We start from the raw sequence: 21,470 nt of genomic DNA on the forward strand, positions 1-21,470 counted from the left end.
GTTTGTCAGCTGCTAAAATGTTTTTTTTTGATAGCCCATTTTAATCTACAATCCAGGAATTTTTTTGTGTGTTATAGTTATTTCACCCACAACAATTCATTACAGTATAGAGAAGATTTTAGTTTCAGAGTTCTATATATATAGGCACTATGCAAACAGTTCATTTGTTTGTTAAATGCAGTGACTTTGCTTTTAAAAAAGTTTGGTTCTCTATTTATATGAGGAATTAATTCACTGGAGATGAACTGAGGCTCATAAGCCTTTGCACAATTTAAGGAACCCAACTGCACCCAAGGCCTATATTGTGCCTTCATTTATATTAATGTATTCTGTCCAATTATGTTTATATTGTAGGTCATACTTTACAGTAAATGCATCATTTTTAGAGGTGTTTTTGTAGAAAAATAAGACTGACAAGAAGTAGATATATAGCAACATCAGAAGTCTTTAAAGGTAAATATCTATCTTTTTCATTTACATCTATATTGCACTACTTGAACTGCCCAGAATTTGTAGATTGTTGTGTTGCTGATGATTTTATCCTCATTTCTTCTCAGAGACCTCTAGTGGTAGACAGTATCTCAAATTTGAGAACAGATTTATCAATTAGTTTGAATTTTGAATAACTATTTAATTACTTTCACTCTTCTTTTTTTCACTAAAGCAATAATCACAGATTTTTAAAATACTTTTTCTTTTGGATATGGTTATCACTGCATTATTTTTTGCAGCATAGCAAAACTCTGGAATATCAAATGGCTAATAGAGCTTCAGTAGAGGGTTATTGAATCAATATTAGCTTGATCAGTACTAACTCCTATGTTTCTGGTGAGCAAAAGTTGCTTTAAATTCCCACAATTCTCAGATAAGAGAATTATCTGTGTCAAGAATAATTACACACTAAATGACAATTATGTTAATGTTCTGAATAATATCTCCATCTCTTGTTAACACTGCTGTTTTCTGCAGTGATTATACTGTATATTTAGTGCAGTGACCATGCAGTGTTTGGAGAGAGAAAATAAATAAATGCAATTTGCATTATTATGATCCTAACTTATATGGAAGCCTAACAATATGCACTTTGTTGCGTGCATGTAAGTTTCCACCATGCAAATTTGTTAAATGCATAATGCTTCCAGGAGGACAATATCATGTGAGTGATATTAAAATGTAATCTACATTTTTGCTACACTGTAATTACACTTAATGTTTTGCAACTTTTGCATATTATTTTAAGAAACCTTTCATCCATCAAAATTAAAAAGTATAGATAAATAAAGCTTATATGGTTATTGTAGGAGATGACCAGGCAGAGCCCAAAGGTAGGGTCAAATGTATCATAAGTTTGGAGTCGCTTACTCCCACAAGAGACCTAAGTCCAGGCCCCCTAATAATTCCATCTACTCTTATTTACTACCAATTTTCCCTGACTGTTAGTCAACCAGATTTTGTGTATAGGTAGCATATAATAAACGTTTAGTGCTTTGAACTCAACTCCAGTTCCTGGTTACTTGTGCCTGATATTTCTGTTCCATTAAATGTTTTTAATTTCCTGCATTCTGATTCCCATTGTTTTCCTACTATGTAGTGGGGGTGGCCCTAAATTAGTGAGAAAGAGATTTGTATTGTTATGGCTTTTTCCATAGGTTAATCAAATTCTATATTTTCATATAATAGTTGAAAAAAGAAATATATTTGAGTATTTAACAGTACACTCCATCAATTGACTTGTCTAGTCCTTTATATGAATCACTTGGGTAGGTAAGGTATGTCCCTTCCATCCTTGGCTAGAGCCACTGAGATAAACAAGGCACTCCTTGTTCTTTGCCTGGCCTTGTCCTTGGGATAGATAAACAAAGCCCATTAAGATTAAGATATGATAAACTTCTTGCTCTTTGCAGGAGTAAGCAGATATATACTGGTGTATATATTGTGCATGATCAGGATGAGTCAGCAACTCTGGTAGAGTACTGTAAACTTCAGTGCAGCCCTAACCTGGGAAGTGCTATATGTTGCTGGTTTAGAAAAAAGATCTGCATATTAACATTTTCAGATTTCCTGACCAGAAAGGAGCATAAAGTTTATTTGATATTAGTATTACACTGCTTATAAACTGTATTGTGCTGCTTACCTTGCTTCTCATGCTAGAGACTTTTGGAGTTCAGTGTCTATAACAAATCTAAATAATAATAACAATAACAACTTATTATCTCCATATCCAAAAGTACTTGTAGCTCAAACAGCACAAACTTTTAAATGTCAGGCTCTCCATTTTTAATGATGAGCTCTCCCTCACTACTTGTCTGCTTTTATTTTATTTTTATAAGAGATGGAAACCATTGGACACAATCCTGTAAATTTCTGTCTTTTGGATAATGTAAAAGAGATAATCCTATCTAAATGTTGGCTGTGGGTTTGCAATTGGTTTCATATATAAAGAAGATAAGACAAATATACCTGTGCATTTTTCCAAATTGTTAATGTGTTTCTTTTAGGTTGCTTGAAGAAATGGATGCCACAGAGTTTCGGAAAAGAGGAAAAGAAATGGTGGATTACATTGCAGATTACATTGAGAAGATAGAGGAGCGACAGGTCTATCCTGATGTAGAGCCAGGTTACTTAAGAGCCCTCATTCCAGAGTTTGCTCCTGAAAAACCTGAGAGATTTGAAGACATCCTTAAAGATGTTGAAAGGATAATTATGCCTGGGGTAATATTAATTGAGGAATTTTGAACATTTTACTTTTAATGCTGATGACAAGAAATTTAAGATAAGAATGGAAGTTCATTCTCTGAGCTTGTGGGTTAGTTTTTGAACATTTTGTTTCCAGGCTAAATTTCAGCAGAATTTAAGGAATGTCAGTGTTGGTGTCTTTCTGCTTATAAGGGCTTCATGTAGTCAGTAAGTCTTGTGATGGGAGGGTCACCTCAGGTGAGGGTCTAATGATGGGTCTTTTGACAGAACAGGTATGGGTCACATCAGGTGAAGATCTTGTGATGGCTCTTGTGATAGGATCTCATCAGGTAAGGGTCATTGGGAGGTGGAATGCTGGTTGGGCAAATTGTGGGTTGGTTGAGGGTTGTGCTGTGGCTGATTGGTTGTGTGGTTGATTTGAATTTTCAGGGTTTGTAGGCTGGTTGTGGTTCAATGTGTCTGTTGATGGAATGTTTTGTGGAGTACCAAGCTTCAATAAACACACTTGTGTGGCAAGTGGTAGCATGGCTGATAATTCTTGTATTGCTTCAGTCAAATTGGTGCTATTCAGTGTCAGTGTGGGTAGAGATTAGGGATTTGGGATCATTCCATTTGACTTCCAGCCAGTGTTTGTGGATCCTGGTTTTCAGTTGACTTAAGGAAACAGACAAAAGACTCCCATTCCTTGACATCAACATAAGAAGACAATTTAACAGAGAACTGGAAATATTCATCTACCACAAACCCATACATATGGACCAGATCCCCACCTCACACAAAAGACTCTCTTCACAAGGGCCAGGATACACCGCAGCATCACAGCACTAAGTAAAGAGGAAGAGAAATGGCTGCTTGATGTCTTTGTTTGCAACAGCTATCCAAAAAACTTTGTATTCTGCCACACAGCACCCAAACCACAACAAACCACACACCCAACTGCCATACAAAAACTAACCCAACCATACACAAAAGGAGTGTCAGAAATGACAGCCAGAATTCTCCAACCTCTAGGAATAAGAATAGCCCACAAACCCATCACCACATCCCCTAGGAATTATCTAGAACCAAAGAAAAGATACTGAAGGATGAAATTAACAATGTTATTTACAGAATCAACTAATTCTATGTGGGACAAAATCACATCAGTTGAAAACCAGGATCCACAAACACCAGCTGGCAGTCAGAATTGGAATCAAAATCAGAATCAAGCTGGAAGGAAGGTCTTCTAGTCCAGTCCCCTGTTCAAGTATCAGTCCCTATATCATTTCTGTCAAATGGCTATCCAGTGTCTTCTTAAAAGCCTCAGTTGATGAAGCACTCACAACATCTGAAGGCAAGCTGTCCCACTGGTTAATTGTCCTTACTGTCAGGAAGCTTCTCCTTAATTTCAGGTTGCTTCTCTCCTTGATTAGTTTCCACCCATTGTTTCTTATCCTGCCCTCTGGTGCTTTGAAAAATAAATTGACCTCCTCCTTTTTGTGGCAGCCTCTCAAATACTGGAATACTGCTATCATGTCCCCCCTAGACATTTTCTCTAGACTGTCCATTCCCAAATTCTGCAACCATTCTTCATATGTTTCAGTCTCCAGGCCTTGAATCATCTTAGTTGCTCTTCTTTGCATTTTTTCCAAAGTGTCAAACATCTTTTTTGTAATGTGATGATTAAAACTGGATGCAGTATTCGAGATGTGCCCTTACTAAGGCTTTATAAAGTATATAGTAACATGCTGACTCATATTTAAGTAATCGTCCACTAGGACTCCAAGGTCCCTCTCACAGTTACTGTTTTTGAACCAGGTTTTGCCTAATCTGTACTTGTACCTTTGGTTTTTCTTGCCCAGGTGTAAAACCTTGCTTTTCTCCACATTAAATATAATTTTGTTGGATAGGGTCCATTGTTCAACTCTGTCAAGATTTTTTTGGATTCTGAGTTTGTCTTCTGGGGTATTGGCTATTCCTGCCAGCATAAGTGTCATCTGCAAATTTGATGAGTTCCTCTTCTATTCTCTCATCTAAAACATTTATGAAGATATCGAAGAGTACTGGGCCTAAGAGAAAACCTTGTGATACCCCATTGCTTACTTTCCTCCATGGAGATGTAGTTAAGGACTACACATTGAGTACAGTTTGTCAGCCAATTACAAATCCATCTGGTGGTGATGCTTACCAAAAAGTAGTAATCCCCTTCATGGATTACTGCCTTGTCAGGGGGAAGGGGCCTGAGAAATTCAATGAAGCTATGAGCTATGCCGTGCAGGGCCGTCCAAGATGGAAAGGTCATAGCAGAGAGTTCTGAAAAAACATGATCCACTGGAGAAGGAAATGGCAACCCACTTCAGTATCTTTGCCATGAAAACCCTATTGACAGTACCAAAAGGCAAAATGATATGAAGCTGGAAGATGAGCCCCTCAGGTCGGAAGGCATCCAATATGCTACTGGGGAAGAGCAGAGGGCTAGTACTAGTAGCGCCAGAAAGAATGAAGCGACTGGGCCAAAGCCGAAAGGACGCTCAGCTGTGGATGTGTCTGGTGGTGAAAGGAAAGTCCGATGCTGTAAAGATTTTTTCTCCATAGGAACCTGGAATGTAAGATCCATGAATCAAGGAAAGCTGAATGTGGTCAAACAAGAGATGACAAGACTGAACATCGACATCTTAGGTATCAGAAACTAAAATGGACAGGAATAGGTGAATTTAATTCAGATGACCATCAGGTACACTACTACAGGCAAGAATCCCTCAGAAGAAATGGAGTAGCCTTCATAGTCAATAAAAGAGTAGGAAAAGCAATACTGGGATACAATCCTCAAAATGACAGAATGATCTCAGTTCGAATCCAAGGCAAACCATTCAATATCATAGTAGTCCAAGTCTATGCCCCAACCACCAGTGCTGAAGAGGATGAAATTGACCAGTTCTATGAATCCCTACAGTACCTTATAGAACTAACACCAAAAAATGATGTTCTTATCATCATGGGGGATTGGAATGCTAAAGTAGGAAGCCAAAAGATAACCAGAATAACAGGCAAGTTTGGCCTTGGAGTACAAAATGAAGCAGGGCACAGGCTGACACTCTTTTCCAACAACAAAAGAGACGACTCTACACATGGACATCACAAGACGGTCAACACAGAAATCAGATTGACTATGTGCTCTGCAGCCAAAAATGGAGAAGCTCTATAGAGTCAGTAAAAACAAGACCAGGAGCTGACTGTGGCTCAGACCATGAGCTTCTCACTGCAAAATTTAGGCTTAAACTGAAGAAAGTAGGAGATGAATATACAAATAGATTTAAGGAATTAGATCTGACAGACAGAGTGCCTGAAGAACTATGGACAGAGGTTCACAACATTGTACAACAGGTAGCAACCAAAACCATCCTAAAGAAAAAGAAATGCAAGAAAGCAAAATGGTTGTCTGAGGAAGCTTTGCAAATAGCTGAGGAAAGGAGGGAAGTGAAAGGCAAGGGAGAAAAAGAAAGATACGCCCAATTGAATGCAGAATTCCAGAGAATAGCTAGAAGAGATAAGAATGCCTTCTTAAATGAACAGTGTAAAGAAATAGAAGAAAACAATAAAATAGAGAGGACGAGAGATCTTTTCAAGAAAATTGGAGAGATGAAGGGAACATTTAATGCAAAAATGGGCATGATAAAGGACCAAAATGGCAGGGACCTAACAGAGGCAGAAGAGATTAAGAAGAGGTGGAAAAATTACACAGAAGAACTATACAAGAATGAGCTTAACGTCCCTGATAATCACAATGACGTGGTCACTGACCTCGAGCCAGACATCCTAGAATGTGAAGTGAAGTGGGCCTTAGAAAAGCTGAGCAACAACAAAGCTAGTGGAGGTGACAGTATTCCAGCTGAGCTATTCAAAATCTTAAAAGACGATGCAGTAAAAGTGCTACACTCAATTTGCCAGCAAATTTGGAAAACTCAACAGTGGCCACAGGATTGGAAAAGATCAGTTTACATTCCAATTCCAAAGAAAGGCAGTTCCAAAGAATGTTCAAACTATCACACCATTGCACTCATTTCTCATGCTAGTAAAAAGGTAAAGGTAAAGGTTCCCCCGCACATGCATGGGAGTCGTTTCCAACTCTAGGGGCCGGTGCTCATCTCCCTTTCAAAGCTGAAGAGCCAGCACTTGTCCGAGGACATCTCCGTGGTCATGTGGCCGGCATGACTAGATGCCAAAGGCACACAGAACGCTGTTACCTTCCCACCGTAGTGGTCCCTATTTTTCTACTTGCACTTTTATGTGCTTTCGAACTGCTAGGTTGGCAGAAGGTGGGACGAGTAACAGGCACTCACTCTGTTATGTGGCACTCGGGATTCGACCTACCAAACTGCTGACCTTCTGATCGACAAGCTCAGTGTCCTAACCCACTGAGCCACCGCGTCCCTAACAGTGTTCCATGCGCCTTTGGCGTCTAGTCATGCCGGCCACGTGACCATGGAGATGTCCTCGGACAAGCGCTGGCTCTTTGGCTTTGAAACGGAGATGAGTCAGAAACGACTAGCATGCATGTGCAGGGGAACCTTTACCTTTATGCTAGTAAAGTTATGCTTAAAATCCTACAAGCTAGACTCCAGCAGTATGTGGATATAGAACTACCAGAAGTACAGGCAGGATTTAGAAGAGGCAGAGGAACTAGAGATCAAATTGCTAACATACGCTGGATTATGGTGAAAGCTAGAGTTCCAGAAATACATCTACTTCTGCTTCATTGACTATGCTAAAACCTTTGATTGTGTGGATCATAACAAACTGTGGCAAGTTCTTAAAGAGATGGGTGTACCAGACGATCTTATTTGTCTCTTGAGAAACCTATATGTGGGCCAAGAAGCAACAGTGAGAGCTGAAGATGGAACCACTGATTGGTTCAAAATTGGGAAAGGAGTCCAGCAAGGCTGTATACTTTCACCCTGCCTATTTAACTTATATGCACAGCACATCATGAGAAAGGCAGGGCTAGATGAATCAAAAGTTGGAATTAAGATTGCTGGAAGAAATATCAACAACCTAAGATATGCAGATGATACCACTCTAATGGCAGAAAGTGAAGAAAAACTAAAGAGCCTTTTGTTGCAGGTAAAGAAGGAGAGTGCAAAACCTGGGTTGAAACTTAATATTAAGAAAACCAAGATCATGGCATCTGGCCCTCTGAATTCCTGGCAAATAGATGGGGAAGAAATGGAGGCAGTGACAGATTTTATTTTCCTGGGCTCCAAGATCACCGCAGATGGGGACTGTTTGCTCCTCGGGAGGAAAACCATGGCAAATCTAGACAGCACACCCTGTCAACAAAAGTGCGTATAGTCAAGTCTATGGTCTTCCCAGTTGCAATGTATGGCAGTGAAAGTTGGACCATGAAAAAGGGTGAGTGCCAAAGAATTGAGGCCTTTGAACTATGGTGCTGGAGAAGACTCCTGTGAGTCCCTTGGACTGCAAGGCGGTCAAACCTGTCAGTCGTAGAGGAGATCAACCCTGACTGCTCTTTAGAAGGCCAGATCCTGAAGCTAAAACTCAAATACTTTGGCCACCTAAATGAGAGAAGAGCCTAATGCTGGGAAAGATTGAGGGCTGGAGAAGAAGGGGATGACAGAGAATGAGGTGGATGGATGGAGTCACTGAAGCAGTAGGCATGAGCTTAAATGGATTCCAGAAGATGGTAGATGATAGGAAGGCCTCGAGGAACGTTGTCCATAGGGTGGTGATGGGTTGGACACGACTTCGCAGCTAACAACAACAAAAAAGTAGGTTGTGGTCTACTTTGTCAAATGCCTTGATGAGGTCTAAATATATTATGTTTACAGTATTTCTCTGGTCTACTATTTAGTCCAGAGGTGTCAAACTCAATTTCACTGAGGGCCACATCAGCATTGTGGTTGCCCTCAGGGGCCGGGTGGGTATGGCCAGGGTGGGTGTGGCCTACTGGGTGGGCGTGGCTAGAGTGTGTATGGCCTACTGGGTGGGTGTGGCCAGCTCTACAACGTTCGCATCAAGGGTGCCTATGGGGGCCTGGGCAGGAGTGGGACAGATCTGAGGGTCTGTGGCAGAAGGAGGGTCTCTGGGCCAGGGCCAAGGCAGTGGGGGCCGTTCCTTCACTGTTTCCAGGATGGCTTCGCAGGCCACATGAAACCACTTCGCGGGCCGGATCCAGCCCCCAGGCCTTGTGTTTGACATGTCTGATTTAGTCACTTTGTCAAAGAATGAAATAAGATTGGTTTCTCATGATCTGTTTTTAACAAATCCATTGTCAGAAACCCTATGTATTTTGTATTTCTTTCTTATGCCTTCATTTTCCGGTTCTGCCATTCTAATGGGGAGAGCAGGGATCTATGGGTATTCTGCAGTATACTTCCTTTACTTTGTTCTATCCTCTTTGAAGTATCTTTCTTGGGGTGAGAATGGAATGTGCCTCCATCCATCTGCCTTATGTCCAGGCAGAGGGAAAAAGCCACAGAGAAACCTGACAGCCTTGAGAATGGTTCTTATCAGTTCTTTCCCACAACAATTTGACACCTATGGATTGGCTCAATTTGAACAAGCCAGATGGACAATTGGGGTGGGGTTTGACAGGATTCTTTTAATGTAACATTTCACACAGGAAATCTTCAGATCCTGCCTTATTATTCTGCTTTCAGTACCTTCCAATGAAAGTTCCTGTTGAGACAATGCAAGTTTCAAGAGTTCAGTTTTCTTGGGAGGTTTAACTGAGGCAGGTCCTTACACCTGTGCTGGCTACTGTGAAAGGAAAAAATATCTTAATAAATAAATTAATGTAATGTACATTTTCTCTATCACTGGTCCTAATTGTGGTGTTGTCCTGAAGGACAAGAAGTGGGGACTGTGAAAGGAAAAAAATATCTTAATAATTCTGTCAATGCTGCAAATATTAACATGTTTTTGCACTGACAATATAAGAGATAGTCTGTTACTTTAACTGCTTCACTTTGAATCCCTGTGGGGTGGGGCGGAAATGTCAACCGGATGTTTTGAGAAGAAAAGTCTATGTAAGAATGGGAAGTGAAACTTCATATGTAAAACTTGGATAATACAATTTATAATGTGTAAATAAGAGCGGGAATTGTGTATGTTACAATGGGTTTGGGGGGAAGAGATTTCAGATTCTGGCATCCCTCCATGAGTGCCGATGTTTCATTTCATTATTAAGACTTTTTAGATAAACAATGCCTGCATTTTGCTTGAACTGTCTCATTTATCTGAACCATGACAAATTCTTTCTGTATAAATCAAACATATTTCTTTGATAGTCAATTAAAATAAAGACCGGTTTCTGCTGAGAAATTCTTAGTAAAAGGAAGAACTGTGACCTATGCAGTAGATGGTGAAAGATTGTGGTTGGCACACATTTTGCACAGGAACAGAATGTGGAAACAGATAGCATAGGAACTGAGGAACTGAGCCTTGTTCATGGCTACAATAACACAAGTGGAAATGGTAGTGAGGAAAGTAGTGGTTAGAGCAAGTACAAGGAAGAACAAGAAACTGGCTTGGTAACTAGGACAATGGAATAAGAATAAGGAACTAATGCAGTGGTTAGTTCCAGAAATAGGGGGCTGACCCAGAGGTCAGTCCCAATAAAGGAAAGTGGGATGGCTACTGGGTGGCACCAGAATGCTAGAGATAGGCACAATGTTAAGGTATAAAGCCTGCTTCAAGGATTTGGGTGTTGCCTCCTGGCCCAGTCATCATATTTAATGACTGCTAGTCCATTTGGTCCTTATTGCAATAAGTTGTTGAAATATAAGTACTGAATTTGTGTGTTAAATTGAAATACACCTCTGGATCCTAAAGTGAGAATTTTTGTTGTGTGTTGTCTCTTGATTCTCTTTAATAAGTTTTCCCCTGACACTACTAGTTATAATTTTATTTGTTACTAGATGCTCACAGATCTATTTTTTATTATCTTTTCCAGAATCTTCCCAGGTATTGATGTCAGGCTGATTGGTCTGTAGTTTCCTTGGTCTGTCCCCCCCCCACCTTTTTTTAACATGGGGACCACATTAGCTCTTTTCCAATCCTCTGGTAGTTCCCCAGTGCTCCAAGATTTTAAAAAGATATGATACAATGGTTCTAAGATAACATCTGCTAACTCCTTCAGAACTCTGGGATGTAATCCATCAGATCCCAGTGATTTACATTCATTAAGGTCAGACAGGTATTCTCTTATTATTCTCTTGCTTATTTTAATTTTTATTTCTTGCCTGATTTTTATAGTTGTGTTTTTGGTAGGTTGGGCTATAGTTTCTTTTTCTGTGAAGATGATGCAAAGAATGAGTTAAGCAGCTCTGCTTTCTCTCTACTGCCTATTACTTCCTTGCCATCTTCTCTCTTTAGTGGACAAAGTTTTTAAAAATTTTTTTGTTATTTACTGTGTTTTCCTGAAAATAAAACTGTTTCTTTTCTCTTTTTTGCCTCTAAAAGAGACACCAGGTCTTATTTTCAGGGGATGTCTTTTATACTCACCCCCAGCACTGACAGCCCCACCCATTCTGCAGATGCATTCCAGACTACATTTTGCAGTCACACCTTTCCATAATCCTATGCAGCTGAGTACCAAGTTATGGATTGAATCCATAGCTTGGTTCTTGACTGCAGAGGTCTTACAGAACTGAGGTTTGGATTGGCTTCTGGAAAGGCCTGTTACTGAGCAATGCAGGCCTGGGTGCAGAAAATGCAGCAGAAATGGGCCGGTGAGGACTAGCCTGGCTGCAAGGTAAGTGGATGTAGGGAGTGTGGGGCAGTTCCACCCCCACACCCACCCTAGCTTGATTTTTAGGTGTGTGCCTGACCTCAAAACTAGGGTTTATTTTTTGGGTAGAGCTTATATTAGGCCCACCCCCAAAAATCAAGCTAGGGCTTACTTTCAGGAAAACAAGGTATAAGTTGAAAGAAACTTTTTAAAATTACCTTTGACTTTTATTAAAATTCTTTGTTCATTTTGAGCTTTGCTTTCCTGACTTCATCTTTCTAGATTTGGGCTATCTGCTAATATTCTGCCTTAGTTATGTGTCCCTCTTTCCATTTTTTGTACTTATTCTTTTTATCTTTCAGTTTATCAGAGAGATCTTTGTGCAACCATGCTGGTTTCTTCTTATTTTTCTTTTTTTAGTGGTATTGTGTTGGACTGGGCTTTTATGATTGTATGTTTCAGTATTTCCCATGCTTCTTGAGTTGTTTTCCCCTTTAGGACTTTTATCCATGAAAGTTTGTTTAGGGTCTCTCTAGAGTTTGTTAAAATCAGTTCTTTTAAAGTTTAAGACACTTTTTAGATTATATTCTATTGCTTGTGATTGTATTATATTGAATTCCAATATGATGTGGTCACTGGCAACTCCCTCTATCACTACTTCTCTATTAGTAAGAATTAGGTCCAGTATAGCTTTTCCTCTAATTCCTTAGGTAAAAAGTTGTCAGCTAAGTTGGTTATGTATCTGTTTGATTTCCCACTTGTTGAAGAGTTGGTCTCCCAGTTGATATCAAGGTAGTTAAAGTCTCCCTGTCAATGTTCCAATAGACAAGACCAAACAAATCAGAATTCCAAGGCTTGAGATTTCCTCAAAGAACATGTTTATTTGTTACACAGTGTCAGGGACCTCTTCAAAACCTCATCCTAACAAAGCAGAACTCATGGAAACAGTTTCTTCCAAAAAGAACTTTTATTAGGAGAAGCTGATAGTAGGCATAATAGACAGGGTCTGAGGTTTCCTGCTCAGATCAATAGGTTAAAAGAGTCCCAAGCAAACCCCACCCCAATAGTTCATCCAGTCATTTCAAATGGGCCAATCCCCAGGTGTTAAGTCTCTCGTGGGAAAGAGCTGATAACCCCAGTCTGTCTCAGGTTTGTAGTGGTGTTTGTTGGGCCTTCGCTCCTTCCCTTCCAAAACAGGAGATAAGCCAGATGCCTGAAAGTGCATTCCTTTCTCCCCCCTTTTGAGCTGACATCAAGAGGAAGACAGTTCAAAGACTGTATATGCAGAGACACCAAAAGAGTTACATGGTAGCGATAGAGAAAACAACTTCCTGTTCCTGTTTCCAGTGGAGCAGTCAGAGAATTTGGAATGCTGAATCCTTCGGCTGAAATTTCTTTCTGTTGGAGACCCTAAAGAGCCAGAACCCACCCCAAAGAGGTGGAATGAAGGAAGGAAATCCCAGGGACTTAGGAGAGATGGCAGTCTCCCCAAACGGTCCAGAAGAAGCCTTCCAGATACCAACAGAAGAAAAGGCTGGCTAACTCCATTGTCCAGCCATAGCTGAAAACAACGGAAGTCACAAGCTTTATTTTTAAGCGGATTTTAAACAGCATGCTTGAATCTGGTTAAGAAGATTGATTTTCTCTATCCTACCTATTTTCCTGAAGAAGAAAGTCCCCAAAATAAGAGATCTCCAAAAAAGGAGGAGGTTTCTTCTCCCTCCTTTTGGCTACCAGCGGCGAAATTTACCCTTTAGAGAGAGAAAAAGACTTGAAAGATCTGAAAAATGAGCAAACGCTGACACGTACTGGTGGGTGAAGATTTTTCTCTGACCTTCAAAGTTCTTAATAAAGTACAGCTGTGTAAATAAAGTGAGACTAACAAATCTGAAGCAATGAATACTTCACAAAAGGAAACATATGATAAGTGGCAACCATTTCAAAGGACAATGATTTTAAACTACAAAGAAATACAGAACAACTTTGATAGTATGAATCAACTTATCTCCAACTTAATTTCACTCCAAGAAATTTCCCAGGAAAATACAGTAGAGATGATTGAACATAATTCTGAGGATAGAGACTTAAAGATGGAACCATATAAAAAAATAAATCATGATTTAATTCAAGTGGAAGATATTTCAATGTGTCCAAGCAACTTTGAAGATAAGAAAAAGAATAAGAAAAAATACTTTACAGAGAAATGAATGATGCAGCAAAAATACACTGATTAAGAAAGGCAATGGCCAGAGAAAAAAGATTAAAATGGAAACCAAGAAAATAGATGATGGGACTTATCAGAGAGAATACGTAAAAAAACATTTGTTTGAATATGGGTAAAGAAATGGAAAAACTTTGGAATATATTACTCTTAGAGGGATGATTTTTTAAAAACTAATATAATATGTTTTTTTTCTTTTTCCTTTCTGTAAAAAAAGTTGAAATGGTTTAAACAAAGCAAGTGTTTTAGTTATTTAAATGTGATGATAATAAAAGCATAAAAATGTGTTTGGAATTAGAGTTAAAGGATTAGATGATTAGATCTATTGAATGGAATGCTTAAAGTTGAAATAGATTAAATATATTTTCAGCTATGGTTAAAAAGAATAAGAAATTGAGGGAATAAATATATATCAAATTAGGAGGGATACATATTTTAAGTAGTATGTTATTTTTGTATTTCAGTGTTTTTGTCTTTTGTCTTTTTTCTTTCTTCTTTTTCTCCTCTTTTTTGTCTCTCTCCTCTTTTCTTTTCTCTTTCTACTTTTTTACCTATTGATTAAGAAATATAAAATTATGAGAAGGCTTATATGGAAAAAATAGAATTAAATCCACCAATGTAAATGTAATTAATTGTTGAGAAAACTGTCACTAGTAAGAATATTTAGAATTTGGGGGGAGAAATAAACTGAAACAAGCACAGTAACAGTTTTTACGATAAGGCAACTAAAATGACAAATAGGAATATTGGAAAAACTATATACTTAATTGTTGTTTATCAAAATAATGAGAATTGTTTTAATCTAATGTTTGCAAAGAAAGATACTTTGGGGAAAGGGGAAATCATCTGAAATTAACATATGGAATATAGATTATAGAAATCAATTGTTAAAGATTGTCTTATAAAAGTTACCCAGACAACATACTGTTTTCAAATTACTAAATGATTTATGTTCTGTTAAAAAATACCAATAAAATATATACAAAAAGAAAAAAGAAAACAAAGAGGTAGCCCACAGCATCTTCCCCCCTGCCTTTCCAGGAGCATGGCAGAACCTAAAGGAACAGAAAGAGTAGAGTTAAAAAGAGCCCCTTAATCAATATGGGTTCTGACATCCTGCCTCCCTTAAAAAAATGAGAGATCCACCTGTGGAAAAACAGAGACAATTATAGACATAGGTTAGTCCAGTTTGTTCGGGTATTCGGTGTGAAATTTTTTAAGTAGTTTAGGGGCTTTAATATGGCATTTGTAGACCCACTCATTTTGGGAGGATGGAAGATATTCCCTGCTACTAGGTATTGAGTGGAGCCATGATATTTCCTAGAATCTAAGATTTCTTTAATTTCAAAATGTTGTTCCCCTTCTACCATAATGGGAGGAGGGGGAAGAGCAACAGTTGGTCTTAATGGTGACTGTTGCTTGCATTTTAGAAGGCTGCAGTGGAAAATTGGATAAATTTGCCTGAGGGACTTTGGGAGTTCTAACTCTACTGTTACAGGGTTTATGATTCTGACAATGGGGAATGTTCCTACATATTTGGGTCCCAGTTCTTTGAGGGTTGTAATGATTTTAAGTATTTGGTGGATAGGTAAACCTTCTCTCTTACAGTAAAAGGTTTTGGCTCAACTCTCTTTTTATCTGCTTGCATTTTATATGCTTTCCTAGCCTCATCCAAGGCTTTTCTGATGACTGGCCAGATATTGTTTAGTTGTGCAATCCACTCCTTTAATGAATAGATTGCAGGGTATTTTGAGGGGAGTTCAGGCATTGGGTTGAAACACTGTCCTGTGGCTACTTGGAAAGGTGTGTAGCCAATGCTGGAATGGATGGTGTTGTTGTAGCAACTTCTGCGAATGGAAGTAGGTCAGTCCAGTTGTCTTGTTGGTAATTAATAAAGCATCTTAAATATTATTCAAGTACTGAGTTTGAATGTTCAAGTCCCACCATTTGTTTGCAGATGATGACTGGATGACAGTCCCTGGGTAACCACCCTAACAGGGTTAGGAATGCTTTCCACAACTCTGATGTGAATTATACCCCTCTATCAGATATGATGCATTGAGGGGCTCCATGAAGTCGATATATGAGTTGAACAAACAGTTTTGCAAGTGTCTTTGCATTAGGATTTTTTGCACAGGGAATAAAATGTACTTGTTTGGAGAATAAGTCTGTTATGATTCAGATGACTGTGTTGCCACTACTCTCATGTAATTCCACAATAAAATCCATGGAGATCTCCTTCAAGGGTGCTGAGGGGGTTGCTCCTGGTTGCAGTAATCTGTTCTGTACCAGCTTGCTACTCGCCCTGCAGCAAAAGCAGGGACAACCCCTTTACAAATGGCAAGAGGCTGGAATAAAGCCTGCCAAATTTATTCACATAAAACAGAGCAAGACAAGACACCAACCATAAAACATGAGCTAAGAAGCAGGAACAATCCAAGTGGTTGCCTTCAGCAAACCAGCCCTCCCACACATTCCCCTTAAATACAGTTCAGGGCATGGCCTCTCTGTGCCTCCTTCCGAGGTGCCCCATTGCCTTCCTCTGTTTACTCCTGACTGACTCCCTCCTGCGTCGGGCATCCTTGAACAGGGCCAGCTGTGGGTCATCTTCATCCACGCTGTCAGGCTCACACAGCTGGGTCTGCATCGTGACCAGATGAGAGGGGCCTGGCTGGGGGCTCTCATCAAGCTGTCCAATCCCCTCAGCAAGCTCTTCAACATCCCCCTCCTCCTCCTCTGAGTCATCCGACCCAACTGCCGAACCCACAGGCTGACCCTGAATCACAACATAATCCAGGTGACTTATCTTGTACTCTTTTTGCTGAGGCTCAAATCTGGCAGCTGGCCACATAGCTTTCAATGTTCTTTTTGATTGAAGACCACCAGAATTGCCTTTTAACTAAGTGCAATGTTTTTACAAACCCAAAGTGGCCTGCAGATTTCAAGTCATGAGAGTTGGATGAATTTTAGTCTCTGGCTCTTGGGTATGTACAATTTTCCACCCCTGGTAGTCCATCAGTAATGGTGCATAGGTTTCTATGGCTCAGGAGCCATTCATCAGTTTCTAGAGCCTTTTTGAATTTGATGCCTGCTTCACTTGCTAAAGGTTTTTGGAGTTTGGCTTGTGATTGCATAGTGACCTGTGGTACATACTGTTTTTCTGGCATAAGAGGCTTTATTTAATACATTACTTCAAATGCTATTGTATTGTGGCATTCAGGACAATGCATCTGCTAGAAAGTCCCCCTCCTGGAGCTGTTTTAACATGAAGTTAAATGGTTGAAATGTTGTGACCACCTTGCTTGCTTGAGGGTTAATTTCTGGGGTGTTTTAAGTGCCTCCAAATTTTTGTGGTCAGTCCACACCTGGAAAGGAATTTTGTTCCCCTCCAGGAAGTGCTGCCATGTGAGCCCATTGTACTGCATATGCCTCTTATTCCCAAACTGTCCACTTCTGTTCCATCTCTGTGAGTTTCCTTGATGTGTATGCACAGGGCTGTAGTGTCCCCTTATCATTTTCTTGCAAGAGTACAGCCCCCACAGCCACACTGCTGGCATCCGCCTGAAACACAACTGGTTTGTCAGTATCAGGGTGCCTTACAACTGGTTCTATGAAAAAAAGGTTTTTTAAGTCTCTCGAATGTGGCTTGGCATTCCTTTGTCCATTTTAACGGTTGGCTCAGCTTGGGCTATCCTTTCCCCTTGCTATCATAATTGGCAACACTATGTGGGCAAAGGAGGGAATGAACTGCCGATAGAAGTTGGCAAAACCAAGGAAACACTGTAATTGCTTCCTGGTGTGGGGTGGAGCCAATTCTAATATGGCTTGGACTTTCTTGGGGTCCATTTCTATGCCATCTGTTAATATGCAATATCCCAGATAGTCTATTTTATCCTTATGGAACTTTCACTTGGATAGTTTGGCATAAAGGCGGGCCTCCCTTAGTTTGCTTAGGACTGCTTTGACATGTTCGTCCATAGTCTCAATGAATATAAGGATGTCATCTAGGTAAACGAGTACCCCTTTGTACAGGTGCTCCCTTAATACATCATTTATCAACTGCATAAACACTTTGGGTGCTCCTTGTAGTCCAAAAGGTAGAACCTGAAAAGTTCTATGACAAGCATCCTCAGAAACCCAGGGGGGATTCCCAACCTGTACTTTTCTTTCCTCTACAGGAATTGCTCTCTCCTTAGCGGGTCTGACTGACAACTCTACAACGAACCTGGCTGAAGCCAACTTGCTCATTCTAGGTTGCCACAAGAAAGGGAGGGGGTACAGAGTATTTTTGCTAGTCTAAACAATTCTGGGTCCTGTGGGAAACAAGGTCATTCTCTCAGTTAGTTTAGGGGGTTGGGAATTTTACTATAAAGCCTGCCAAATTATTCTGTTGGGGAATGTAGCCAATTGCATAGCACTGAGGTGGGAATTTTAACTTTGTAATAGTGTAACTCTTTGGAGGGAATTTCAGATTTGGTTTCACTTTTGACCATGTCAATATTTTGTAACCAATAAGTTCTGATTTTATCGGAACCATAACTCTTACTATTATTTTCAGATTCATTGTTGTGTCATTGGTCCCCACATACCAATGACACAATGTTACTTGCATAATAGCTTTAGTGCTAAGAGGGACAAAAGGCTTCTTTTTAAACATAAAATGGGACTGACTTTAACTAGGGCTCTAGAATTCTCATAAGTACTGGTATGTATATTTTACATGAATGTGTTGTATTTGGATACGGAAGGTTGCAAAATTTTCTTTGTCCTGTCCTCCCCATTCCCCCCCTCTTTTGAAAAAAAAAGCACAAATGGAATAGTAATGTTCAGAGTCAGTTCATCCCATCATTGCAAGACAACCTATGAAAGTGACAATTGACAGTATTTTAAAATTTCCATTCCATCCTGAATCCTAATGACCCCTCTGGTCCACCTTTAAAAATAAAGCCTTATGTTCCAGTAATATCCTATCTTCTTATAAGGCATTCCTACTCCAGAGAGATGCCAGTTATATCTGTATTGTCTCTGTTTTATCTGAGCTCTCCAATTCCTGCTCCCATATTAGACCAACAAGTGCCATATGTCTTAATATGTCTGATAGATCTATTCTATTAGTTGTAGGTTATTTCATTTTGTGAAATATAACAGACTGCATTTAATGAGGCCAGTAATGTTTGGAGAATTATATATTTATTTTTTACAATTCTCAGTATGTATAGTCTGTAAAGGTTTTCTGTCCAAACTTCAATATGTTGCATATGTCCATAGGTTGTTTTGTGCAATTTATTTATTTTTTTTGTAATATATTTTATTGATTTTTAAAAACATAAATCCCTTAATAATTGGTGAACAGTGTGTTGTCTGGGTTACATTTGTAAAACAATCACTAACAATTGATTTCTATAATCCATAATCCACGTAATAGTTTTAGTTGATTTCCTCTTTTCCCAAAATATCCTCTTTTGCAAACGTTGAGTTAATACAATTCTTATTGTTTTGATAGGTAACAGTTAAATATATTATTTTTTCAATAGTCCTAAAAATCAATATATTTCTTTTCTATCCAATCATTCTGGTTGCCTTATTATAGATCCTGTTACAGCCCTTATTTTAATTTGTTTCTCCCATCAACTTCGAAATATTCTTACTGGTTAAGATTTTCTCCAACAGCTTTGGGATGACATGCATGGCGACTAAATTTTTAACTTGGAACGTTAATGGACTAAATTCACCACAGAAGAGGAAGAAAGTTTTTCAATATTTAAAACAATTCAAGATAGATGTTATATGTTTGCAAGAAACGCATATTAGGGTTATGGACCAAAAGTATTTATCGAACTCAAGGTTGGGCACGCAATTTGTTGCTTCTGCAATGAATAAGAAAAATGGAGTGGTTGTTTATGTTAAAAGTGCTTTAACAGCGGACTTAATTGAAGCAGATAAGCATGGAAGATACGTTATGATAGAGTTGCTGTTAGAAGGTAAAAAGACGCTTTTAGTTGGATTATATGCTCCTAATCAAAAACAAGCTGATTTTTTTAGTTTACTTCAAAGCTTACTCAGTTGGATTATAAATCGTTTATTTTTATGGGGGACTGGAATGGTGTTTTGGATGTACAGATGGACAAGGCTGGTTCTTTTAAGCGCGTTCCAAGTCATGCTAGACTGCCTAAATCCTTTTTTGAAATGAAGGATGATTTGGAAAAGCGAGATATTTGGCGTGATATACATTTGCATGAAAAGGATTATACTTTTTTTTCTGACAGACATCAATCTTTTTCCAGGATCGATTTTATTTTGCTGACTAATGACTTTTTTTCTAGGATTAAGAAGGTGAAGATATGTGCAAGAACTATTTCTGATCACAGCCCAGTTTGGCTAGAGATTAATAAGGAGAATAGAGATAGGCGCTTGTGGCGCGTAAATGAGAATTTGTTTAGAAATCAGAGAAATGTGGAAGAATGTAAACAGCGGATGAAGGATTTTTTTGAAATTAATATGAATAAGGATACTTCTATGGACATGGTTTGGGATGCTAGCAAGGCCTATATGAGAGGGGTGTTGATATATATGAATAATAAACACAGACGTACTTTGGAAGCCAGGAGGAAAGAATTGGAGAATGAAATTAAGGAAAAAGAAAAGGCTTTGATTTTGAATCCAGCGGATGTGAAGACTAAGGAGGTTATTAAGTTATTAAGAGGACAATTTGATAAATTAATGGCTGACCAAGTGGCAACCAATTTGCGGTTTGCCAGGCACAACACCTTTTGCAATGCTAATAAGCCAGGTAGATGGCTAGCTTATAGACTGAGGAAAAAGCAAAGGGCTTCTAATATAGATAAAATTGAGCATAAGGGAAGGGTTGTGTTTCAACAGGATCTTATTAAGGAAGCTTTTGTGGATTTTTTATTCTAAATTATATGCTAAGGAGAAGATTAATGAAAAAGATATTGATGTATATTTGGAGAATGCTAGCATCCCGGTCCTTACGCAAGTACAAAAAGACGGGATTAACCAATTGATAACAGAAGAAGAAATTCTTATAGCAATTAAGGAATTGAAGGTGGATAAAGCGCCAGGTACGGATGGTTTGACTGCGGCTTATTACAAAAATTTACAATTAGAGATGATAAAACCGTTAAAGGAACTGTTCCAGAAAATTCAGAAGGGGGGAAAGGTGCCTCCGTCTTGGAAAACTGCTTTTATTTCTTTGATTCTGAAGGAAGACCAAGATGCTACTCAAGTTAAAAATTACAGACCGATATCACATTTAAATACAGACTATAAGATATTTGCTAAGGTGTTGGCTAATAGACTGATGAGGGTTCTGCAACAGGTGACTCATGGGGACCAAACGGGGTTTATTAGTGGTAGGCAAATGAAAAATAATGTGAGGCATATAGTTGATGTGTTAGAGTTTTTGGAGAGGAACAACCAGATCCCTGCGGCGCTAATCTTTTTAGATGCTGAAAAAGCTTTTGATCAATTGAATTGGCAATTTTTGATGAAAGTTCTAGATAAAATGAATTTTGGGGAAATTTTTTTGCAACCGATTAGGCATTATATCAAAAACAAACTGCCCGAATTATAGTTAATAATAGCCTGACAGAAGCATGTAATATTGAGAAGGGCACAAGGCAAGGGTGTCCGTTATCGCCCTTGTTATTTGTGTTAACATTGGAGATATTATTGGTTAAAATACGGAATTCGGAAAAAATTAAGGGTATACAAATTAGAGATCAGGATTATAGATTGAGAGCATTCGCAGATGACCTGGTTGTTACAGTGACCCAGCCGGAGAACTCTGTTGTGGACCTGATG

General features: G+C 39.0%; 1 protein-coding gene across 1 annotated transcript in view; it reads left to right on the forward strand.

The window, feature by feature from the left end:
* The first annotated feature begins 351 nt into the window (after positions 1-351).
* DDC (dopa decarboxylase) overlaps positions 352-21,470 on the forward strand; it is a 185,545-nt gene continuing 164,426 nt past the window's right edge. The window contains exons 1-2 of the mRNA XM_083377131.1: positions 352-453; positions 2,499-2,712. Coding sequence (XP_083233257.1) covers positions 2,512-2,712 — 201 coding nt within the window. The 5' untranslated portion in view covers positions 352-453; positions 2,499-2,511. The remainder of the gene's footprint in view (positions 454-2,498; positions 2,713-21,470) is intronic.

This window comes from Vipera ursinii (genome assembly GCF_947247035.1).
Source record: "Vipera ursinii genome assembly, chromosome: Z".
NCBI lineage: Eukaryota > Metazoa > Chordata > Lepidosauria > Squamata > Viperidae > Vipera > Vipera ursinii.